Source organism: Eucyclogobius newberryi, unplaced genomic scaffold (genome assembly GCF_026437365.1).
Source record: "Eucyclogobius newberryi isolate DKJ021-1_F unplaced genomic scaffold, fEucNew1.0.hap1 SCAF_3, whole genome shotgun sequence".
Taxonomy (NCBI): Eukaryota; Metazoa; Chordata; class Actinopteri; order Gobiiformes; family Gobiidae; genus Eucyclogobius; species Eucyclogobius newberryi.
In genome coordinates, this window is record NW_027315945.1 from 33,986,747 (window position 1) to 34,009,246 (window position 22,500).

The following is a 22,500-nucleotide window of genomic DNA, read 5'->3' on the forward strand; positions in this document are numbered from 1 at the left end:
ATGCTAAAATAAAATGTGTAAAATATCTATTCATCTGGAAGGCTTCCATCGCTACACGTCAACTTTATTTGGTTCAAACTGCATTTAAAAGACTCTGTGTGCAACAGAAATACTCGTCTGACTCGTCGACTACTGAAAATAATCATGAGTTGCAACCGATACCTGACACAATGGGGATACAGTGCGAGTATTGTGGTCAAACAGATAAATTAGTCAGGTAGTAGTAGGAGACGCTAAGAGGATTTAGCATCCAGCCTTCTGCTCCTCTGCGTTTCTGCCGCTCAGATTAAACTGACAGCAGGCCATGCTCTCACATTGCATAAGGACTTCTCCGAAAGTCGCACACGAGAACACGCAAACGCCGCTCTCGTTATGAAGTATGCACGACACGGAACACGCAGAAATGCAGAGATACTTTTGCCTGCGTAAAGTTGCACCATGTAACATTTCTCGGGTGGTTTCTGCCCGTAATATTTCATAGTGCGGCATTGCACTTTATCTTACATGTTTTCACTTACAGGTGTTTTAAATTGCTCAAAAACACCTTGAAAAAAAACACCCATTCTTGCTGTGATTTACTGTAACTACGGTAACAAATGTTGTGGTCCTATTTAAAGTCTATACGACAGGTTGGAATACACACTTATATTTCAGATTTTACGCGACATTTTGCCCGTTTGTCCTCCTTTTTGTAACGTTTCTAATGCTACTTCCTGTTTGAATATGAGCAGCAAATGTGACATAGCAACAGTTGCCTAGCAACCACACTGTAAACAAGAGCCAAAATCTATATAAATTACACAACAGTCCACGAACTATAATACCATATAACACCTTTATTTTGTTGAATGATCGTTTAAACAAACAGTTAATTGTAAACTGTCTCTGCGTTTTCAATGGCACTGGTAAAGTCCTGTTATAGACCTGGTATAGAGCTAGTTTAGACCTGGTTTAGAGCTAGTTTAGACCTGGTAAAGTCCTGTTATAGACCTGGTTTAGAGCTAGTTTAGACCTGGTAAAGTCCTGTTTTAGACCTGGTTTAGAGCTAGTTTAGACCTGGTTTAGAGCTAGTTTAGACCTGGTAAAGTCCTGTTTTAGACCTGGTTTAGAGCTAGTTTAGACCTGGTAAAGTCCTGTTTTAGACCTGGTTTAGAGCTAGTTTAGACCTGGTAAAGTCCTGTTTTAGACCTGGTTTAGAGCTAGTTTAGACCTGGTAAAGTCCTGTTATAGACCTGGTTTAGAGCTAGTTTAGACCTGGTTTAGAGCTAGTTTAGACCTGGTAAAGTCCTGTTATAGACCTGGTTTAGAGCTAGTTTAGACCTGGTAAAGTCCTGTTTTAGACCTGGTTTAGAGCTAGTTTAGACCTGGTTTAGAGCTAGTTTAGACCTGGTAAAGTCCTGTTTTAGACCTGGTTTAGAGCTAGTTTAGACCTGGTAAAGTCCTGTTTTAGACCTGGTTTAGAGCTAGTTTAGACCTGGTAAAGTCCTGTTTTAGACCTGGTTTAGAGCTAGTTTAGACCTGGTAAAGTCCTGTTTTAGACCTGGTTTAGAGCTAGTTTAGACCTGGTAAAGTCCTGTTTTAGACCTGGTTTAGAGCTAGTTTAGACCTGGTAAAGTCCTGTTTTAGACCTGGTTTAGAGCTAGTTTAGGACCTGGTAAAGTCCTGTTTTAGACCTGGTTTAGAGCTAGTTTAGACCTGGTAAAGTCCTGTTTTAGACCTGGTTTAGAGCTAGTTTAGACCTGGTAAAGTCCTGTTTTAGACCTGGTTTAGAGCTAGTTTAGACCTGGTAAAGTCCTGTTATAGACCTGGTTTAGAGCTAGTTTAGACCTGGTGAAGTCCTGTTTTAGACCTGGTTTAGAGCTAGTTTAGACCTGGTAAAGTCCTGTTATAGACCTGGTTTAGAGCTAGTTTAGACCTGGTAAAGTCCTGTTTTAGACCTGGTTTAGAGCTAGTTTAGACCTGGTTTAGAGCTAGTTTAGACCTGGTAAAGTCCTGTTTTAGACCTGGTTTAGAGCTAGTTTAGACCTGGTAAAGTCCTGTTTTAGACCTGGTTTAGAGCTAGTTTAGACCTGGTTTAGAGCTAGTTTAGACCTGGTAAAGTCCTGTTTTAGACCTGGTTTAGATCTAGTTTAGACCTGGTAAAGTCCTGTTATAGACCTGGTTTAGAGCTAGTTTAGACCTGGTAAAGTCCTGTTTTAGACCTGGTTTAGAGCTAGTTTAGACCTGGTAAAGTCCTGTTTTAGACCTGGTTTAGAGCTAGTTTAGACCTGGTAAAGTCCTGTTATAGACCTGGGTTAGAGCTAGTTTAGACCTGGTAAAGTCCTGTTATAGACCTGGTTTAGAGCTAGTTTAGACCTGGTGAAGTCCTGTTTTAGACCTGGTTTAGAGCTAGTTTAGACCTGGTAAAGTCCTGTTATAGACCTGGTTTAGAGCTAGTTTAGACCTGGTAAAGTCCTGTTTTAGACCTGGTTTAGAGCTAGTTTAGACCTGGTTTAGAGCTAGTTTAGACCTGGTAAAGTCCTGTTTTAGACCTGGTTTAGATCTAGTTTAGACCTGGTAAAGTCCTGTTATAGACCTGGTTTAGAGCTAGTTTAGACCTGGTTTAGAGCTAGTTTAGACCTGGTAGAGTCCTGTTTTAGACCTGGTTTAGATCTAGTTTAGACCTGGTAAAGTCCTGTTTTAGACCTGGTTTAGAGCTAGTTTAGACCTGGTTTAGAGCTAGTTTAGACCTGGTAAAGTCCTGTTTTAGACCTGGTTTAGAGCTAGTTTAGACCTGGTAAAGTCCTGTTTTAGACCTGGTTTAGAGCTAGTTTGGACCTGGTAAAGTCCTGTTTTAGACCTGGTTTAGAGCTAGTTTAGACCTGGTAAAGTCCTGTTTTAGACCTGGTTTAGAGCTAGTTTAGACCTGGTAAAGTCCTGTTATAGACCTGGTTTAGAGCTAGTTTAGACCTGGTTTAGAGCTAGTTTAGACCTGGTAAAGTCCTGTTATAGACCTGGTTTAGAGCTAGTTTAGACCTGGTAAAGTCCTGTTTTAGACCTGGTTTAGAGCTAGTTTAGACCTGGTTTAGAGCTAGTTTAGACCTGGTAAAGTCCTGTTATAGACCTGGTTTAGAGCTAGTTTAGACCTGGTAAAGTCCTGTTTTAGACCTGGTTTAGACCTGGTTTAGATCTAGTTTAGACCTGGTAAAGTCCTGTTATAGACCTGGTTTAGAGCTAGTTTAGAACTGGTTTAGAGCTAGTTTAGACCTGGTTTAGAGCTAGTTTAGACCTGGATTAGAGCTAGTTTAGACCTGGTAAAGTCCTGTTATAGACCTGGTTTAGAGCTAGTTTAGACCCGGTTTAGAGCTAGTTTAGACCTGCTAAAGTCCTGTTATAGACCTGGTTTAGAGCTAGTTTAGACCTGGTAAAGTCCTGTTATAGACCTGGTTTAGAGCTAGTTTAGACCTGGTAAAGTCCTGTTTTAGACCTGGTTTAGAGCTAGTTTAGACCTGGTAAAATCCTGTTATAGACCTGGTTTAGATCTAGTTTAGACCTGGTTTAGAGCTAGTTTAGACCTGGTAAAGTCCTGTTTTAGACCTGGTTTAGAGCTAGTTTAGACCTGGTTTAGAGCTAGTTTAGACCTGGTAAAGTCCTGTTATAGACCTGGTTTAGAGCTAGTTTAGACCTGGTAAAGTCCTGTTTTAGACCTGGTTTAGAGCTAGTTTAGACCTGGTAAAGTCCTGTTATAGACCTGGTTTAGAGCTAGTTTAGACCTGGTAAAGTCCTGTTTTAGACCTGGTTTAGAGCTAGTTTAGACCTGGTAAAGTCCTGTTTTAGACCTGGTTTAGAGCTAGTTTAGACCTGGTAAAGTCCTGTTATAGACCTGGGTTAGAGCTAGTTTAGACCTGGTAAAGTCCTGTTATAGACCTGGTTTAGAGCTAGTTTAGACCTGGTGAAGTCCTGTTTTAGACCTGGTTTAGAGCTAGTTTAGACCTGGTAAAGTCCTGTTATAGACCTGGTTTAGAGCTAGTTTAGACCTGGTAAAGTCCTGTTTTAGACCTGGTTTAGAGCTAGTTTAGACCTGGTTTAGAGCTAGTTTAGACCTGGTAAAGTCCTGTTTTAGACCTGGTTTAGAGCTAGTTTAGACCTGGTAAAGTCCTGTTTTAGACCTGGTTTAGATCTAGTTTAGACCTGGTAAAGTCCTGTTATAGACCTGGTTTAGAGCTAGTTTAGACCTGGTAAAGTCCTGTTTTAGACCTGGTTTAGAGCTAGTTTAGACCTGGTAAAGTCCTGTTATAGACCTGGGTTAGAGCTAGTTTAGACCTGGTAAAGTCCTGTTTTAGACCTGGTTTAGAGCTAGTTTAGACCTGGTGAAGTCCTGTTTTAGACCTGGTTTAGAGCTAGTTTAGACCTGGTAAAGTCCTGTTATAGACCTGGTTTAGAGCTAGTTTAGACCTGGTAAAGTCCTGTTTTAGACCTGGTTTAGAGCTAGTTTAGACCTGGTTTAGAGCTAGTTTAGACCTGGTAAAGTCCTGTTTTAGACCTGGTTTAGATCTAGTTTAGACCTGGTAAAGTCCTGTTATAGACCTGGTTTAGAGCTAGTTTAGACCTGGTTTAGAGCTAGTTTAGACCTGGTAAAGTCCTGTTTTAGACCTGGTTTAGATCTAGTTTAGACCTGGTAAAGTCCTGTTTTAGACCTGGTTTAGAGCTAGTTTAGACCTGGTTTAGAGCTAGTTTAGACCTGGTAAAGTCCTGTTTTAGACCTGGTTTAGAGCTAGTTTAGACCTGGTAAAGTCCTGTTTTAGACCTGGTTTAGAGCTAGTTTGGACCTGGTAAAGTCCTGTTTTAGACCTGGTTTAGAGCTAGTTTAGACCTGGTAAAGTCCTGTTTTAGACCTGGTTTAGAGCTAGTTTAGACCTGGTAAAGTCCTGTTATAGACCTGGTTTAGAGCTAGTTTAGACCTGGTTTAGAGCTAGTTTAGACCTGGTAAAGTCCTGTTATAGACCTGGTTTAGAGCTAGTTTAGACCTGGTAAAGTCCTGTTATAGACCTGGTTTAGAGCTAGTTTAGACCTGGTAAAGTCCTGTTATAGACCTGGTTTAGAGCTAGTTTAGACCTGGTGAAGTCCTGTTTTAGACCTGGTTTAGAGCTAGTTTAGACCTGGTAAAGTCCTGTTATAGACCTGGGTTAGAGCTAGTTTAGACCTGGTAAAGTCCTGTTATAGACCTGGTTTAGAGCTAGTTTAGACCTGGTGAAGTCCTGTTTTAGACCTGGTTTAGAGCTAGTTTAGACCTGGTAAAGTCCTGTTATAGACCTGGTTTAGAGCTAGTTTAGACCTGGTAAAGTCCTGTTTTAGACCTGGTTTAGAGCTAGTTTAGACCTGGTTTAGAGCTAGTTTAGACCTGGTAAAGTCCTGTTTTAGACCTGGTTTAGATCTAGTTTAGACCTGGTAAAGTCCTGTTATAGACCTGGTTTAGAGCTAGTTTAGACCTGGTTTAGAGCTAGTTTAGACCTGGTAAAGTCCTGTTTTAGACCTGGTTTAGATCTAGTTTAGACCTGGTAAAGTCCTGTTTTAGACCTGGTTTAGAGCTAGTTTAGACCTGGTTTAGAGCTAGTTTAGACCTGGTAAAGTCCTGTTTTAGACCTGGTTTAGAGCTAGTTTAGACCTGGTTTAGAGCTAGTTTAGACCTGGTAAAGTCCTGTTTTAGACCTGGTTTAGAGCTAGTTTAGACCTGGTAAAGTCCTGTTTTAGACCTGGTTTAGAGCTAGTTTAGACCTGGTAAAGTCCTGTTTTAGACCTGGTTTAGAGCTAGTTTAGACCTGGTAAAGTCCTGTTATAGACCTGGTTTAGAGCTAGTTTAGACCTGGTTTAGAGCTAGTTTAGACCTGGTAAAGTCCTGTTATAGACCTGGTTTAGAGCTAGTTTAGACCTGGTAAAGTCCTGTTTTAGACCTGGTTTAGAGCTAGTTTAGACCTGGTTTAGAGCTAGTTTAGACCTGGTAAAGTCCTGTTTTAGACCTGGTTTAGAGCTAGTTTAGACCTGGTAAAGTCCTGTTTTAGACCTGGTTTAGAGCTAGTTTAGACCTGGTAAAGTCCTGTTTTAGACCTGGTTTAGAGCTAGTTTAGACCTGGTAAAGTCCTGTTTTAGACCTGGTTTAGAGCTAGTTTAGACCTGGTAAAGTCCTGTTTTAGACCTGGTTTAGAGCTAGTTTAGACCTGGTAAAGTCCTGTTTTAGACCTGGTTTAGAGCTAGTTTGGACCTGGTAAAGTCCTGTTTTAGACCTGGTTTAGAGCTAGTTTAGACCTGGTAAAGTCCTGTTTTAGACCTGGTTTAGAGCTAGTTTAGACCTGGTAAAGTCCTGTTTTAGACCTGGTTTAGAGCTAGTTTAGACCTGGTAAAGTCCTGTTTTAGACCTGGTTTAGAGCTAGTTTAGACCTGGTAAAGTCCTGTTATAGACCTGGGTTAGAGCTAGTTTAGACCTGGTAAAGTCCTGTTATAGACCTGGTTTAGAGCTAGTTTAGACCTGGTGAAGTCCTGTTTTAGACCTGGTTTAGAGCTAGTTTAGACCTGGTAAAGTCCTGTTATAGACCTGGTTTAGAGCTAGTTTAGACCTGGTAAAGTCCTGTTTTAGACCTGGTTTAGAGCTAGTTTAGACCTGGTTTAGAGCTAGTTTAGACCTGGTAAAGTCCTGTTTTAGACCTGGTTTAGAGCTAGTTTAGACCTGGTAAAGTCCTGTTTTAGACCTGGTTTAGAGCTAGTTTAGACCTGGTTTAGAGCTAGTTTAGACCTGGTAAAGTCCTGTTTTAGACCTGGTTTAGATCTAGTTTAGACCTGGTAAAGTCCTGTTATAGACCTGGTTTAGAGCTAGTTTAGACCTGGTAAAGTCCTGTTTTAGACCTGGTTTAGAGCTAGTTTAGACCTGGTAAAGTCCTGTTTTAGACCTGGTTTAGAGCTAGTTTAGACCTGGTAAAGTCCTGTTATAGACCTGGGTTAGAGCTAGTTTAGACCTGGTAAAGTCCTGTTATAGACCTGGTTTAGAGCTAGTTTAGACCTGGTGAAGTCCTGTTTTAGACCTGGTTTAGAGCTAGTTTAGACCTGGTAAAGTCCTGTTATAGACCTGGTTTAGAGCTAGTTTAGACCTGGTAAAGTCCTGTTTTAGACCTGGTTTAGAGCTAGTTTAGACCTGGTTTAGAGCTAGTTTAGACCTGGTAAAGTCCTGTTTTAGACCTGGTTTAGATCTAGTTTAGACCTGGTAAAGTCCTGTTATAGACCTGGTTTAGAGCTAGTTTAGACCTGGTTTAGAGCTAGTTTAGACCTGGTAAAGTCCTGTTTTAGACCTGGTTTAGATCTAGTTTAGACCTGGTAAAGTCCTGTTTTAGACCTGGTTTAGAGCTAGTTTAGACCTGGTTTAGAGCTAGTTTAGACCTGGTAAAGTCCTGTTTTAGACCTGGTTTAGAGCTAGTTTAGACCTGGTAAAGTCCTGTTTTAGACCTGGTTTAGAGCTAGTTTGGACCTGGTAAAGTCCTGTTTTAGACCTGGTTTAGAGCTAGTTTAGACCTGGTAAAGTCCTGTTTTAGACCTGGTTTAGAGCTAGTTTAGACCTGGTAAAGTCCTGTTATAGACCTGGTTTAGAGCTAGTTTAGACCTGGTTTAGAGCTAGTTTAGACCTGGTAAAGTCCTGTTATAGACCTGGTTTAGAGCTAGTTTAGACCTGGTAAAGTCCTGTTTTAGACCTGGTTTAGAGCTAGTTTAGACCTGGTTTAGAGCTAGTTTAGACCTGGTAAAGTCCTGTTATAGACCTGGTTTAGAGCTAGTTTAGACCTGGTAAAGTCCTGTTTTAGACCTGGTTTAGACCTGGTTTAGATCTAGTTTAGACCTGGTAAAGTCCTGTTATAGACCTGGTTTAGAGCTAGTTTAGAACTGGTTTAGAGCTAGTTTAGACCTGGTTTAGAGCTAGTTTAGACCTGGATTAGAGCTAGTTTAGACCTGGTAAAGTCCTGTTATAGACCTGGTTTAGAGCTAGTTTAGACCTGGTTTAGAGCTAGTTTAGACCTGGTAAAGTCCTGTTATAGACCTGGTTTAGAGCTAGTTTAGACCTGGTAAAGTCCTGTTATAGACCTGGTTTAGAGCTAGTTTAGACCTGGTAAAGTCCTGTTTTAGACCTGGTTTAGAGCTAGTTTAGACCTGGTAAAATCCTGTTATAGACCTGGTTTAGATCTAGTTTAGACCTGGTTTAGAGCTAGTTTAGACCTGGTAAAGTCCTGTTTTAGACCTGGTTTAGAGCTAGTTTAGACCTGGTAAAGTCCTGTTTTAGACCTGGTTTAGAGCTAGTTTAGACCTGGTAAAGTCCTGTTATAGACCTGGGTTAGAGCTAGTTTAGACCTGGTAAAGTCCTGTTATAGACCTGGTTTAGAGCTAGTTTAGACCTGGTGAAGTCCTGTTTTAGACCTGGTTTAGAGCTAGTTTAGACCTGGTAAAGTCCTGTTATAGACCTGGTTTAGAGCTAGTTTAGACCTGGTAAAGTCCTGTTTTAGACCTGGTTTAGAGCTAGTTTAGACCTGGTTTAGAGCTAGTTTAGACCTGGTAAAGTCCTGTTTTAGACCTGGTTTAGAGCTAGTTTAGACCTGGTAAAGTCCTGTTTTAGACCTGGTTTAGATCTAGTTTAGACCTGGTAAAGTCCTGTTATAGACCTGGTTTAGAGCTAGTTTAGACCTGGTAAAGTCCTGTTTTAGACCTGGTTTAGAGCTAGTTTAGACCTGGTAAAGTCCTGTTATAGACCTGGGTTAGAGCTAGTTTAGACCTGGTAAAGTCCTGTTATAGACCTGGTTTAGAGCTAGTTTAGACCTGGTGAAGTCCTGTTTTAGACCTGGTTTAGAGCTAGTTTAGACCTGGTAAAGTCCTGTTATAGACCTGGTTTAGAGCTAGTTTAGACCTGGTAAAGTCCTGTTTTAGACCTGGTTTAGAGCTAGTTTAGACCTGGTTTAGAGCTAGTTTAGACCTGGTAAAGTCCTGTTTTAGACCTGGTTTAGATCTAGTTTAGACCTGGTAAAGTCCTGTTATAGACCTGGTTTAGAGCTAGTTTAGACCTGGTTTAGAGCTAGTTTAGACCTGGTAAAGTCCTGTTTTAGACCTGGTTTAGATCTAGTTTAGACCTGGTAAAGTCCTGTTTTAGACCTGGTTTAGAGCTAGTTTAGACCTGGTTTAGAGCTAGTTTAGACCTGGTAAAGTCCTGTTTTAGACCTGGTTTAGAGCTAGTTTAGACCTGGTAAAGTCCTGTTTTAGACCTGGTTTAGAGCTAGTTTGGACCTGGTAAAGTCCTGTTTTAGACCTGGTTTAGAGCTAGTTTAGACCTGGTAAAGTCCTGTTTTAGACCTGGTTTAGAGCTAGTTTAGACCTGGTAAAGTCCTGTTATAGACCTGGTTTAGAGCTAGTTTAGACCTGGTTTAGAGCTAGTTTAGACCTGGTAAAGTCCTGTTATAGACCTGGTTTAGAGCTAGTTTAGACCTGGTAAAGTCCTGTTTTAGACCTGGTTTAGAGCTAGTTTAGACCTGGTTTAGAGCTAGTTTAGACCTGGTAAAGTCCTGTTATAGACCTGGTTTAGAGCTAGTTTAGACCTGGTGAAGTCCTGTTTTAGACCTGGTTTAGAGCTAGTTTAGACCTGGTAAAGTCCTGTTATAGACCTGGGTTAGAGCTAGTTTAGACCTGGTAAAGTCCTGTTATAGACCTGGTTTAGAGCTAGTTTAGACCTGGTGAAGTCCTGTTTTAGACCTGGTTTAGAGCTAGTTTAGACCTGGTAAAGTCCTGTTATAGACCTGGTTTAGAGCTAGTTTAGACCTGGTAAAGTCCTGTTTTAGACCTGGTTTAGAGCTAGTTTAGACCTGGTTTAGAGCTAGTTTAGACCTGGTAAAGTCCTGTTTTAGACCTGGTTTAGATCTAGTTTAGACCTGGTAAAGTCCTGTTATAGACCTGGTTTAGAGCTAGTTTAGACCTGGTTTAGAGCTAGTTTAGACCTGGTAAAGTCCTGTTTTAGACCTGGTTTAGATCTAGTTTAGACCTGGTAAAGTCCTGTTTTAGACCTGGTTTAGAGCTAGTTTAGACCTGGTTTAGAGCTAGTTTAGACCTGGTAAAGTCCTGTTTTAGACCTGGTTTAGAGCTAGTTTAGACCTGGTAAAGTCCTGTTTTAGACCTGGTTTAGAGCTAGTTTGGACCTGGTAAAGTCCTGTTTTAGACCTGGTTTAGAGCTAGTTTAGACCTGGTAAAGTCCTGTTTTAGACCTGGTTTAGAGCTAGTTTAGACCTGGTAAAGTCCTGTTATAGACCTGGTTTAGAGCTAGTTTAGACCTGGTTTAGAGCTAGTTTAGACCTGGTAAAGTCCTGTTATAGACCTGGTTTAGAGCTAGTTTAGACCTGGTAAAGTCCTGTTTTAGACCTGGTTTAGAGCTAGTTTAGACCTGGTTTAGAGCTAGTTTAGACCTGGTAAAGTCCTGTTATAGACCTGGTTTAGAGCTAGTTTAGACCTGGTAAAGTCCTGTTTTAGACCTGGTTTAGACCTGGTTTAGAGCTAGTTTAGAACTGGTTTAGAGCTAGTTTAGACCTGGTTTAGAGCTAGTTTAGACCTGGTAAAGTCCTGTTATAGACCTGGTTTAGAGCTAGTTTAGAACTGGTTTAGAGCTAGTTTAGACCTGGTTTAGAGCTAGTTTAGACCTGGATTAGAGCTAGTTTAGACCTGGTAAAGTCCTGTTATAGACCTGGTTTAGAGCTAGTTTAGACCTGGTTTAGAGCTAGTTTAGACCTGGTAAAGTCCTGTTATAGACCTGGTTTAGAGCTAGTTTAGACCTGGTAAAGTCCTGTTTTAGACCTGGTTTAGAGCTAGTTTAGACCTGGTAAAATCCTGTTATAGACCTGGTTTAGATCTAGTTTAGACCTGGTTTAGAGCTAGTTTAGACCTGGTAAAGTCCTGTTTTAGACCTGGTTTAGAGCTAGTTTAGACCTGGTTTAGAGCTAGTTTAGACCTGGTAAAGTCCTGTTATAGACCTGGTTTAGAGCTAGTTTAGACCTGGTAAAGTCCTGTTTTAGACCTGGTTTAGAGCTAGTTTAGACCTGGTAAAGTCCTGTTTTAGACCTGGTTTAGAGCTAGTTTAGACCTGGTAAAGTCCTGTTATAGACCTGGTTTAGAGCTAGTTTAGACCTGGTAAAGTCCTGTTATAGACCTGGTTTAGAGCTAGTTTAGACCTGGTAAAGTCCTGTTTTAGACCTGGTTTAGAGCTAGTTTAGACCTGGTAAAATCCTGTTATAGACCTGGTTTAGAGCTAGTTTAGACCTGGTAAAGTCCTGTTTTAGACCTGGTTTAGAGCTAGTTTAGACCTGGTAAAATCCTGTTATAGACCTGGTTTAGAGCTAGTTTAGACCTGGTAAAGTCCTGTTTTAGACCTGGTTTAGAGCTAGTTTAGACCTGGTATTTTTTTATTGTTTTGATGAGTTATTTTCACGTAACATAAAGTAAATAGACGCAGGCAAGTGCAATGTTCTGACCTAATTGGGTTTGACACTCCCTGATTTGAGTCATCGACTGAATTGGGGTCAATCATGCTATAGGACTCGTTAGCTTGATCAGACCTATAGTTTCACTGTCTAACTTTGATTAAGCTAGAAATGTTTTCTGTCGGTTGTAGCCTTAGTTTGCCATTCAGAAAGAACGTTTTGTAATGTTTGTTTGCGGATAAAGACACGTAAAATGCCTCGTACCGGCCATAATTCCGAAACAAAATGAAATATAGTCTGTTGACCTCAATCTTTCTCAACACTGATTTGTGACTGACTTGTTTGCTCAGGTTTATTGGCAGTTTAAGTGTTGTAGTTTCACCAACGTTAAGCTCATATTTAACTTAAAAAATACACGTTAAAAGAGTAAACTAACTTGATGGCATATTAGATGTTGTTGTTGAAGCATATAGAAAGTCAGATCGTGTCCTTGTGTTGTCATGATAGATTTTAAAGCTCCATTAGTATAAATTGGTGGTTTTAATTGTTAATACGTTGTCAAAATAGAATAGAAAACTGCAATGATGAATAAAGAAAGAACTGTCAATTTGTGTCGCATTTTGTGTCGAAAACAGAGCATTTTTCTAATCTTGTGCTATCGAAATGAGCCACGTCATTCATCCACACGTGTCCCCCAAAAGCACGAACACACGTATGGAATAAAAGGCTGGACACGACACACGATAAACCGACGCCAAATCAATCTTATGCAAAAAGAAAACGAGAGGAATGAGCTCGTCGTATTGGACTTTTTACCATCTCAGCAGCTTCTCTCCAGAGCGCTTCAGTCATGCTTCCCCCTCACAAACCCCCCTCCGTGCCCGCCCACCTCCGGGCCCTAACTGCAAGGTCGCTCCCAAGGACACGCTGCTCCCAGTATTCCCCCGTCTGATTGGTCGGCGGACAGTTAAAGGGCCGGTTCCCTCAGCCCGGCGCTCGTGCTCTCCGCTGCCTTCACTCTGTCGGGCGCGAGCCGGAGAGGTCTGACCAGGCGTCTCGCTCTGAAGGTTAGAGAGTCCAGAACGGAGTAAATGTTGTAAAATGCAGCGAAAAGGACTGAGTTATAGAAATAGCGTTGATTTTTCCATCCACTCACACGTCCCTGTCTGTTTTTCATTGGTTTATTGTGTAGCAACGATTTACTTACATGTTTTTATTAGTCATTCATCTGCTTTGTATGTAGAGTTATTAAAGGAGGTGAAGCTAATTACAAAAGGTTGTTAATTATATTTGTTTTAGAGCGAAGCATGTAAAAATCACAATGTTATCACCAAATATCTGTGTTGTGGTCTGTTGTTGCAAGGTAAATAGCAGTTTAAATCATCTTTTCACTACAATATGATGAATAATTAAATGTCAACATGTACAGTGGGGTTAATATGTGGATTTAGGCAAAGTTTCTGTTGCTGTAAACACGTGGGTCTGATTAAAATGAGGCAAATATTAAGGTTAAAGGGTTTGTCTAACACTGATACTTTAAGAGACAAACAAAAAAAAGCACATTCAGCACAACATCCTCTAAATATTGTAATTAACAATCACAGGAATATTGTTTGGACACCGCATGTACTCAATATTCATACATGTGTATTAATCATCTTTAAATGGGACATATTATGGAAAATGTAACTGTGTTGAGCTTTTTAATGATCGATGTCTCCTTCACAAGATTAAACTGAGTTGTATTTTGATTACTTATTGCATGATTCAGAGTGAAAATCAAATAATACCTCCTAGCCCCGCCCACTGCCCTGTAATTACTTACTAATTAAACAATAATAATACGGGTCATACACGTAAGCAGTTTCCAACCATAAAAACACAGTGAAATGAAGAGGTGGAGCTAATCAATTCTGCATCAATAATTGCAGTTTGAATGAAGAAAATGTTAAATAATGAGCAAATACACACCCAAAAAAACATAATTATCTTCTTTTAAACAGCTAGGACAGTATTGCCTTGTAGACGGTCTGTGGCCAATCGCCCACTAATACTGCAGTCACATGTTTGTTGAAGTAAAGTACATGATTATCAGGATTTATCAATAATAAAACCCCACAGGGACGAGACACTTTGTTCTACGCAGAGGCCGATACGTTACGGGAACAACTGCCCCCTCAGTGACGCCATTAAACAACGATTTATCCTGCGGCCACGCCTTTCACCGCCGCGTCGCCGAGCCCAGCGGAGACCCCGACATCCGTCACAGAGGCCGTCTCCCGCGACGACAGCAGAATGTTACGCCAGTGCAGACTCTGTCGTCGGGACAAAAAGGGTTCAGGGCATTTCTAGTATAGAAGTAGTTCTTATATATCTTTTATATATATGTTTTTTCATCGACTCTTTTGAAAGGATCTACCAAAAGCAGCTGTAGAATAAACAAGAGAAAAGTTCCGATATTATGGAATCAATTTCCATATTTTCCAGAAGTCGCACCTTTTTTCATAGTTTTGGCCCAGGGTGCGACTTATACTCCAGAGCGACTTATATGTGATATTATTTGTTATTTTCACACTGACAACCACAAGAGGGCGCTCTAGGCTCTAAGCGACGCAGAAGAAGAATCTGCACTTCCTCTTCCTCTGGAGTTTGTGGAGTTGTTTAGAAGTGACACAGAGGAAGAAGAATTCAGTGGATTTAGTGATTTGGGGTAAAACTGATGCTTTGGTAAACTTGTTAGCATGTTCTTTATGCTATAGTTATCTGAATAACTGTTCATATGTTACGTTAACATACCAGACACTTACCACAGTTCTGTCTGTGCCTCATGTAGCTGAAGGTGTTAGCGTTAGCATACGTACACCTATTCACCATGTTCTCTCATCTCTTATTGTTTTAAATCGCATTTCAAGAGGAAATGTCTGTTCTTGGTCTTGGATTTTATTTAAAAAATTTCCCCCAAAATCTTATCTTATATATTAATGGTGTACTTGCAGGTCAGATCTGTGGAGAGGCGACCCAACTCACAGTGAGAATGTGTTGTTGTTTTTTAGCAGTAAAAGCGTGATTGAACAAATGCGGAATAACGCTTCAGTGGAAACGCACTGCACAGCTTTTACTAAATTATGTATTATTGTTCGTTATGTTGAGTGACAGGCTTCTGTGACCTAGCAACACGCCTTTATTTTACGACGTGAAAGTCGACGTTTACGGGCGAAATGTGCTTCGTTTGAGCAGCGGTTCTCAAGCGGTGGATGCGCACGGGGCTCGGGCTCATTCTGGTTGGTCTGTCGGGTATTTTAGTCCCGGTTTATTCATAGTCCTGTCCCGGCTTGATGCCACAGCTGCCAATCAGCCCCGGGCCCCCCACCAAACACACACACACACACGCACGCACGCACACGCTTTACAGCGCTTTTCTACCTTCAAGGCACTTTACATCGAGGGACCACTCACACACGGGGGAGAAAAGCTGTCAACAAAACGTCTTTTTACTGTCGACAAACTGTATTCTGGACAAAAAGGGGGTTTAGGACATGATCGAGATTCATGACACTAGAAATGTAATGAAGCTATAGAATTATGAAATGTCATGTTTTAACTGTGAGCGCTGGAATCCAACCGCTTGACCAATCGCCTTCATGTCAGGAGCGGGATTCAAACCGCCGACCTTTGGATCAGGGAACAATCTCCACTGATCACTCTACCAACTGAGCTACTGCCGCCCCATCCCATCCCCGCATTAACCGCGCCCTGAACCCGACATGACGGTGCAATCCCTAGACCTGCAGAGCATTAACGGCGGAAAACCGTGGCATTTATTCTTCCGATTGAAGTCTCCCACACAGAGCAGACTCGGAGCCTTCCTCGGAATGACTTTCGGTTTCCTGCATGCATATTTGATCCGCGGCCGAGTTCGTTCAAAGTGCTGAGTAAGGACGCCGATTCGCGAAAGTAGTAAAACGTAGTCCGTGTCCTCGAGGTGTTGGTGCCGAAAGTCTAGACGTTCACGAGGTGTTAGCTGCGCGAGCGAGGCGTGTGTGTGTGCGGAGGAGTTCTGCTGCCGTGGTGCTGAAAGGACAGCTACACATGGAGAGGGCACACGCTGGCATATGGCTGTGATATTTTTGCATCCCGTTGTATTTTGGTGGGATATATTTAGTATTTCTTAGACGGACGCGAGCATGGGATCTCTTATAATAATGGATCAGATTTTCAGTGCAAACCGAAGGAGGTTTAGTGGCTATTCTGTGTGGCGCTGACCTTTGCACGACCTTTGCACGCTATTACTGTGTGTACGTGGGTGAAGTGTCCCGCCCAAGGACACAACGGCAACTTACAACGTATAACTTGTGCGAGACGTGTGGTCGACGGGTTGATACCAGCACAAACTCTCCCTGATTATTCATATTTTTTAAGGGCTAATGCTAACGGCTAACCCTATGATTTAACCTATTACGTATTTTATTTATTGTACTATGTTGATTTTCTACCTAGAAACTCATTTTCTCTTTATTCTATTATTTTTCTTCTCAACATTTCATGATTCTAAGTGATATTTCGAGGACTTTTGCCCATTTGCGTCACACAATATATAGTTTTTGACAACGGCGCTAGCTTAAATCGCCATTCGACCCACGAACACGATGGCGTTTTCTTGCGTGATTGCATTTCTTGAACGCGCTTGTGGCGGTCGCTCTGGCTCTGGTCCGCGCCCTCCGCCGTCACGCTCCTGACCTGCTCCTGTTCTGGACAGTGGAGTAGAGCAGGGATTATGCCAGACGTTCAGATAACCCGATTAGCCGGGATCACCTTCTCGCCGGTGCTCGGTCATTCCTGACGAATAATGCCACAGTTCCCGGTTACACAATTACATTTTTTGGGGACAATTTCTGTGCGATATGTCCTCTTTTGTCACATATTTACCTCTCAGAACGTGTTGTCATGTTTTAAAACGTGACTATTTGTTTCTCTCAAATGGAGAAGGAGCTTGTGTGACAATCGTACGGAATATTAACGGTAATCGAACAACAAGATCGGCTGACGTTGGGCCGTGTCGTTTATATTCACGCGCACGAGCTCCATCTTGACTAAATCTAGAGCGTAACGAGTCATGTGACCTTCCCCCAGCTCCATTATGAACGAGTTTCAAGCTGCGGTGACGGCCCCTCTGTCGTCGCGATTATGCAACGGGAAAATCTTCCTCTGAGTCAAATTGTCCTGCTCGTGAAGAGGCGGAGTCAGGTCAGAACTCGATGGTCAAATCCGCCGTTTGGACTGTCGGATCGTGGATTTGTTGAGCCGTTCTTTTGATTAATAACTCCGCGATTACCGGAAGATCCACGTGAAATAAATGTCGCCTCCTCACACATCGTCACGATCAAACGAACAAAGTCGGAATGACATATCGTCGAGATTAACACGCTGTAGAGCCAATGCTCAGCGGTTAATGACCTCGTCCAGCTCTCGACCACATGTGCGGACGGTCGTGGATGCAATATTTACACGTACTTTTGAAGAATACGTGGAGTACGCCATCTCCGGACTCATGCCGCGTACTAATAACACGCAGAACGTCCACTCCTCTGTCCTCCTGTAGCGGACACACGCAGCGTTATATCCAATCTGAAGCCATGGCGTTACCGTGTAGGCTCCCGCGAACGTATCCTCCATAATATTATGTATTCGACTCGTTTCAGGAAATCTTTTAGCGACAAAAATTGTAATTAAAAAATGCTTGGATTTGTTCATATCGCCGGGACTATCCACGTGAAACAAAAACTGGCGCTTAGTTCGACAAGCCTAAAGGTCACTATGGAGCCGATCGCTGTCAAACGATGATGAGCTTCAGCATTTACGCACGTTTGTATATTTCTTTCAAAAACTGTGACTCTCCCGTAGAGCTACACGGAGCCCCGCCCTACGTATAATAATCCAATATAATAATCTAATACAATAATCATAATCAAATGTCTGGAGTAATCAAATACAGCTTGATATTCTGGTCGGTCCGAGCACATGTCCAGACGTTTGCTTCTACTGCTAATACTACTACTACTACTACATGTACCTGCTGTTACTGCATCGTGACACAATGCTCCTGGTGTTATCCTCCCTCCTCTTCCTCTTCCTCCCTTCACCCGCTTCACCCATCGCTCATGTTCTGACTCAGCATATGCACAGACACAAGGTCATCTGACTGCTGTTACCAAGGAAACCGGAGTCGGGGGGTGTTTTCCATCTCCTTCATCTTGAGGAGGAGCGAGTGACAGAACGATCGAGAGGAACAGAGTATTATGTCACGGCGAGCTGAAGTCGCCTGAGAGAGTCTCGGTCGACTAATCACATGTGTGTCATAATATTAATGATGATAACAATGATAATAATATTAATATTAATAATAATGCATACAGATAAGATAAAGAACTCACTAAAATAATACTTATAAATAAATGAAATAAATAAAAGCTTTGTTGACACTGACCACTTCATGGACCAAATGACTAGTGTCACATCTCTGATGTCATGTTTTAGCTGTCGTGTTACAAGTGCTGAAGGTTTTTCTTCAGAACTGAGGGTAAAATGCAGAGAACAAAGTTCCCAATGAGGACAATAAAGTCTCTTCGCCTTCATCTCGAGTGCTAGAGTCTTTGTGCTTGACTTTCCTGCTCACTCTCTTTGTGTTTGGTACAAAGGATCCAAAGCCCTCCAAAGTTCCATTAGACACACTAAAGCTGAGTCATCATCTTTCTCTCATCATGGGGTCCAGTTCTCCTCCTGCAGCATCATATTTAAGCAAATATGTCTCTTATATACTGTGTATACTGTGTACTTCCAGTGGCACATATACTGTGTACTTCCAGTGACACATATACTGTGTACTTCCAGTGGCACACATACTGTGTACTTCCAGTGGCACACATACTGTGTACTTCCAGTGGCACATATACTGTGTACTTTCAGTGGCACATATACTGTGTACTTCCAGTGACACATATACTGTGTACTTCCAGTGGCACGTATACTGTGTACTTCCAGTGGCACATATACTGTGTACTTCCAATGGCACATATACTGTGTACTTTCAGTGGCACATATATTGTGTACTTCCAGTGACACATATACTGTGTACTTCCAGTGGCACATATACTGTGTACTTCCAGTGGCACATATACTGTGTACTTCCAGTGGCACATATACTGTGTACTTCCAGTGGCACATATACTGTGTACTTCCAGTGGAACATATACTGTGTACTTCCAGTGACACATATACTGTGTACTTCCAGTGACACATATACTGTGTACTTCCAGTGGAACATATACTGTGTACTTCCAGTGACACATATACTGTGTACTTCCAGTGACACATATACTGTGTACTTCCAGTGGCACATATACTGTGTACTTCCAGTGACACATATACTGTGTACTTCCAGTGGGACATATACTGTGTACTTCCAGAGGCACATATACTGTGTACTTCCAGTGACACATATACTGTGTACTTCCAGTGACACATATACTGTGTACTTCCAGTGGCACATATACTGTGTACTTCCAGTGACACATATACTGTGTACTTCCAGTGGAACATATACTGTGTACTTCCAGTGACACATATACTGTGTACTTCCAGTGGAACATATACTGTGTACTTCCAGTGACACATATACTGTGTACTTCCAGTGGAACATATACTGTGTACTTCCAGTGACACATATACTGTGTACTTCCAGTGGAACATATACTGTGTACTTCCAGTGACACATATACTGTGTACTTCCAGTGGCACATATACTGTGTACTTCCAGTGGCACATATACTGTGTACTTCCAGTGACACATATACTGTGTACTTCCAGTGGAACATATACTGTGTACTTCCAGTGACACATATACTGTGTACTTCCAGTGGCACATATACTGTGTACTTCCAGTGGCACATATACTGTGTACTTCCAGTGGAACATATACTGTGTACTTCCAGTGGCACATATACTGTGTACTTCCAGTGGAACATATACTGTGTACTTCCAGTGGAACATATACTGTGTACTTCCAGTGACACATATACTGTGTACTTCCAGTGGCACATATACTGTGTACTTCCAGTGACACATATACTGTGTACTTCCAGTGGCACATATACTGTGTACTTCCAGTGGCACATAAAGCCGCATGAGGATGACACACCCGGGACTGTTACACAGACTGGAATGTGACACTGACACGTTACAAGATTCTAACCTTGTTCCTCCAGTGACAGTGAGGGACTAGAGCAGGTCTAAAGCAGGTCTAAAGCAGGACTAAAGCAGGTCTAGAGCCGGTCTAAAGCAGGTCTAGAGCAGGTCTAGAGCCGGTCTAGAGCCGGTCTAAAGCAGGTCTAGAGCAGGTCTAGAGCCGGTCTAGAGCAGGTCTAAAGCAGGTCTAGAGCCGGTCTAGAGCAGGTCTAGAGCAGGTCTAGAGCCGGTCTAAAGCAGGTCTAAAGCCGGTCTAGAGCCGGTCTAGAGCAGGTCTAAAGCAGGTCTAAAGCAGGTCTAGAGCCGGTCTAAAGCAGGTCTAGAGCAGGTCTAGAGCCGGTCTAGAGCAGGTCTAAAGCAGGTCTAGAGCCGGTCTAGAGCAGGTCTAGAGCAGGTCTAGAGCCGGTCTAAAGCAGGTCTAAAGCCGGTCTAGAGCCGGTCTAGAGCAGGTCTAAAGCAGGTCTAAAGCAGGTCTAGAGCCGGTCTAAAGCAGGTCTAGAGCAGGTCTAGAGCCGGACTAGAGCCGGACTATTGCCTGGACCGGCGCACGCCTCGGTTCTGCAGTAAAACAGGAGGGGCCGGACCGGGCCCTCATTGGTCTCTGGGAAACGCCAGATAAACACGGTTGGTTCGGCTCGTTGTCGCTGAGGAGACGCTCAAATTCCTGATTGGTCAGCTGAGGAGAAGTGGGCGGGTTCCTGGTTGCTCCTGAATCTCCCATTTGCGCTCAGGGCGGAGTGGTGCGGCACGAGCAGCGGAGTACTGCGGCATCTGCACCGCCGCGGAGGGAGATAGGTCCTGAACAGTGCGGTGCGTCGCTCCTTTCGCTCTTGCCACGGGAGAACACGGGACAAAGCGCCTCTGCGTGATGCTCCGCTTGAGACCGCTACATTTCATCTGACTCACGCTGCTGGGAAGTGTAGCCTTCAGTTTTAAAGGTCTGCGCACCGCCACAAACAATTGCTGTCTTTTATGTTCGCCTCCGAGAGCGTAACATTAAGCTTGTCACTCTTATTCCCAAAGGCACGTACCTTTTTGTGTTTAGTCCGTGAGAGGCTGACACCTCTCAAGCCGCGCATCACCTGAGGGAAGAGAGACTGCGCCAACATGGGGGTAAGATCATCTCACTTTTCACCACCACCTAGTTTACCTGAAGTGGCCATAAAGCAGACGCAGCCTGTGTCGTCCCGCATCGTCCCGCGTCGTCACGCCAGAGCATTCCGTGTGGAGGAAACGGAATGTCAAATGAATGACATTGGCTTGTGTTTTACATCTTTGGAAAGGCCACGTCCTGGAGCTTGCAGAGCTCTTTCTTGCTCGAGTACAATGCTTTCCTCCACATTCTCTTCCTGTGAGCTGTAGCTGTAGCTAGGCTACGCCTGGCGCTCTTCAGAGGCTACGCCTGGCGCTCTTCAGAGGCTACACTGCGTTAGAGGATGTACATTAGAACAGGCCTTGTAACCTTGCCGGCCGCTTCAGACCTAATCTGTTTAATCCTACACTGAGCTCTCAGTGGGACGCGGCGGCACGTGCAGCTGCTGTCTGTCATACTTACATTTTAATTACAAAAGGCTTTATATTCATACCTTATACATTTAACCGCGTCAGGCGCTCGCGGGCGCGGGCCCCGCAGAAGATGCGCGCAGTGCGCCGTGACCTCCAGGAGCCACTGGCCCTGGCTCTGAGCGCGGGGCCGTTTAAGCTCTGCTTTGTGCTCTGCTTTGTGCCGGGGACGAGGTGCTGGGCTGTGGGGCTCTGGGGCTGTGGGGGCCCCGGGGGCCCGGGATGCTGTTCGTCCTTGCGGCTGATGCTGGGACGTGCCTCCTGCGTCATAATGCGGTTACAGCATTAGAGATCGTGTGTGTGACATAACAGAGGCTTCAGCAGATAGGATTGCGTAAACTATGAGCAGAGAAATGCGGACGATGCGCACTGGCCGCGTTTACCGTGGATTTGTTTCATAATTGTGCATAAATCCGAGCTAAAGCTTTAGCCTCGGCCTGTATTAAACGTCGACGTGCGGCGCAGATGACGTCGTCGGAGGGTTAGACCTGTGATCTCATCCGCACGAGCTGTGGACGTTACATTTACGTAAAGCTGCAGCGCGCGGGCGTGACACGATGTGTCCCGGACACGGTGCAGCATCAGACGCGGGACATCCGAGACGTGAACCGGAGGAGACACGTCTCTGTCACACGTGTGACTGATGAGAAAGACGAGCCTGCGGTTTGAGCCGCGACTGCGTCAAACGGGACGGAGGCTGAAGCGCGTCCGCACGAGGCAGAGACACGTCACAGCAGCTGCTGCAGCCGCAGCCTCTGCGGTCGCCATGACACTGATGCTCCCACATCACTAATGTCTGAAACATGCTCATCCTGGCCTGTCCTCTACCGGGTCCGCAGGGGACAGCGGGCTGCGTCAAACTAGGGGCGGGGCCTGCGAGGTGGAAACTCCCAATAAAGAGCTGTGATAGGTCCAAATGTTGAACCGCTGTAACGAAACAGGTTAAGTAAGAGATACTACAGGGGTGAGAGGAAGAGTGAGACTGTGGGAGAGTGAGACTGTGGGAGAGTGAGACTGTGGGAGAGTGAGACTGACTGTGGGAGAGTGAGACTGACTGTGGAAGAGTGAGACTGACTGTGGAAGAGTGAGACTGACTGTGGAAGAGTGAGACTGACTGTGGGAGAGTGAGACTGTGGGAGAGTGAGACTGTGGGAGAGTGAGACTGTGGGAGAGTGAGACTGACTGTGGAAGAGTGAGACTGACTGTGGAAGAGTGAGACTGTGGAAGAGTGAGCGAG

General features: G+C 43.5%; 2 protein-coding genes across 5 annotated transcripts in view; one reads left to right on the forward strand and one right to left on the reverse strand.

Moving 5' to 3' along the window:
- trpv6 (transient receptor potential cation channel, subfamily V, member 6) overlaps positions 1-11,566 on the reverse strand; it is a 33,185-nt gene extending 21,619 nt beyond the window's left edge. The window contains exon 1 of the mRNA XM_072461514.1: positions 11,511-11,566. Coding sequence (XP_072317615.1) covers positions 11,511-11,566 — 56 coding nt within the window. The remainder of the gene's footprint in view (positions 1-11,510) is intronic.
- Positions 11,567-20,474: 8,908 nt separating this feature from the next.
- The window catches only part of atp1a3b (ATPase Na+/K+ transporting subunit alpha 3b), a 47,519-nt gene continuing 45,493 nt past the window's right edge, over positions 20,475-22,500 (forward strand). The window contains exons 1-2 of one of the 4 annotated variants that reach the window (XM_072460974.1): positions 20,475-20,633; positions 20,720-20,813. In XM_072460974.1, the coding sequence (XP_072317075.1) occupies positions 20,808-20,813 (6 nt within the window). In that variant the 5' untranslated portion in view covers positions 20,475-20,633; positions 20,720-20,807. Of the gene's footprint in view, positions 20,639-20,719; positions 20,814-22,500 lie in introns of all 4 variants that reach the window. The other 3 variants (XM_072460977.1, XM_072460973.1, XM_072460976.1) reach the window with 3 other exon arrangements.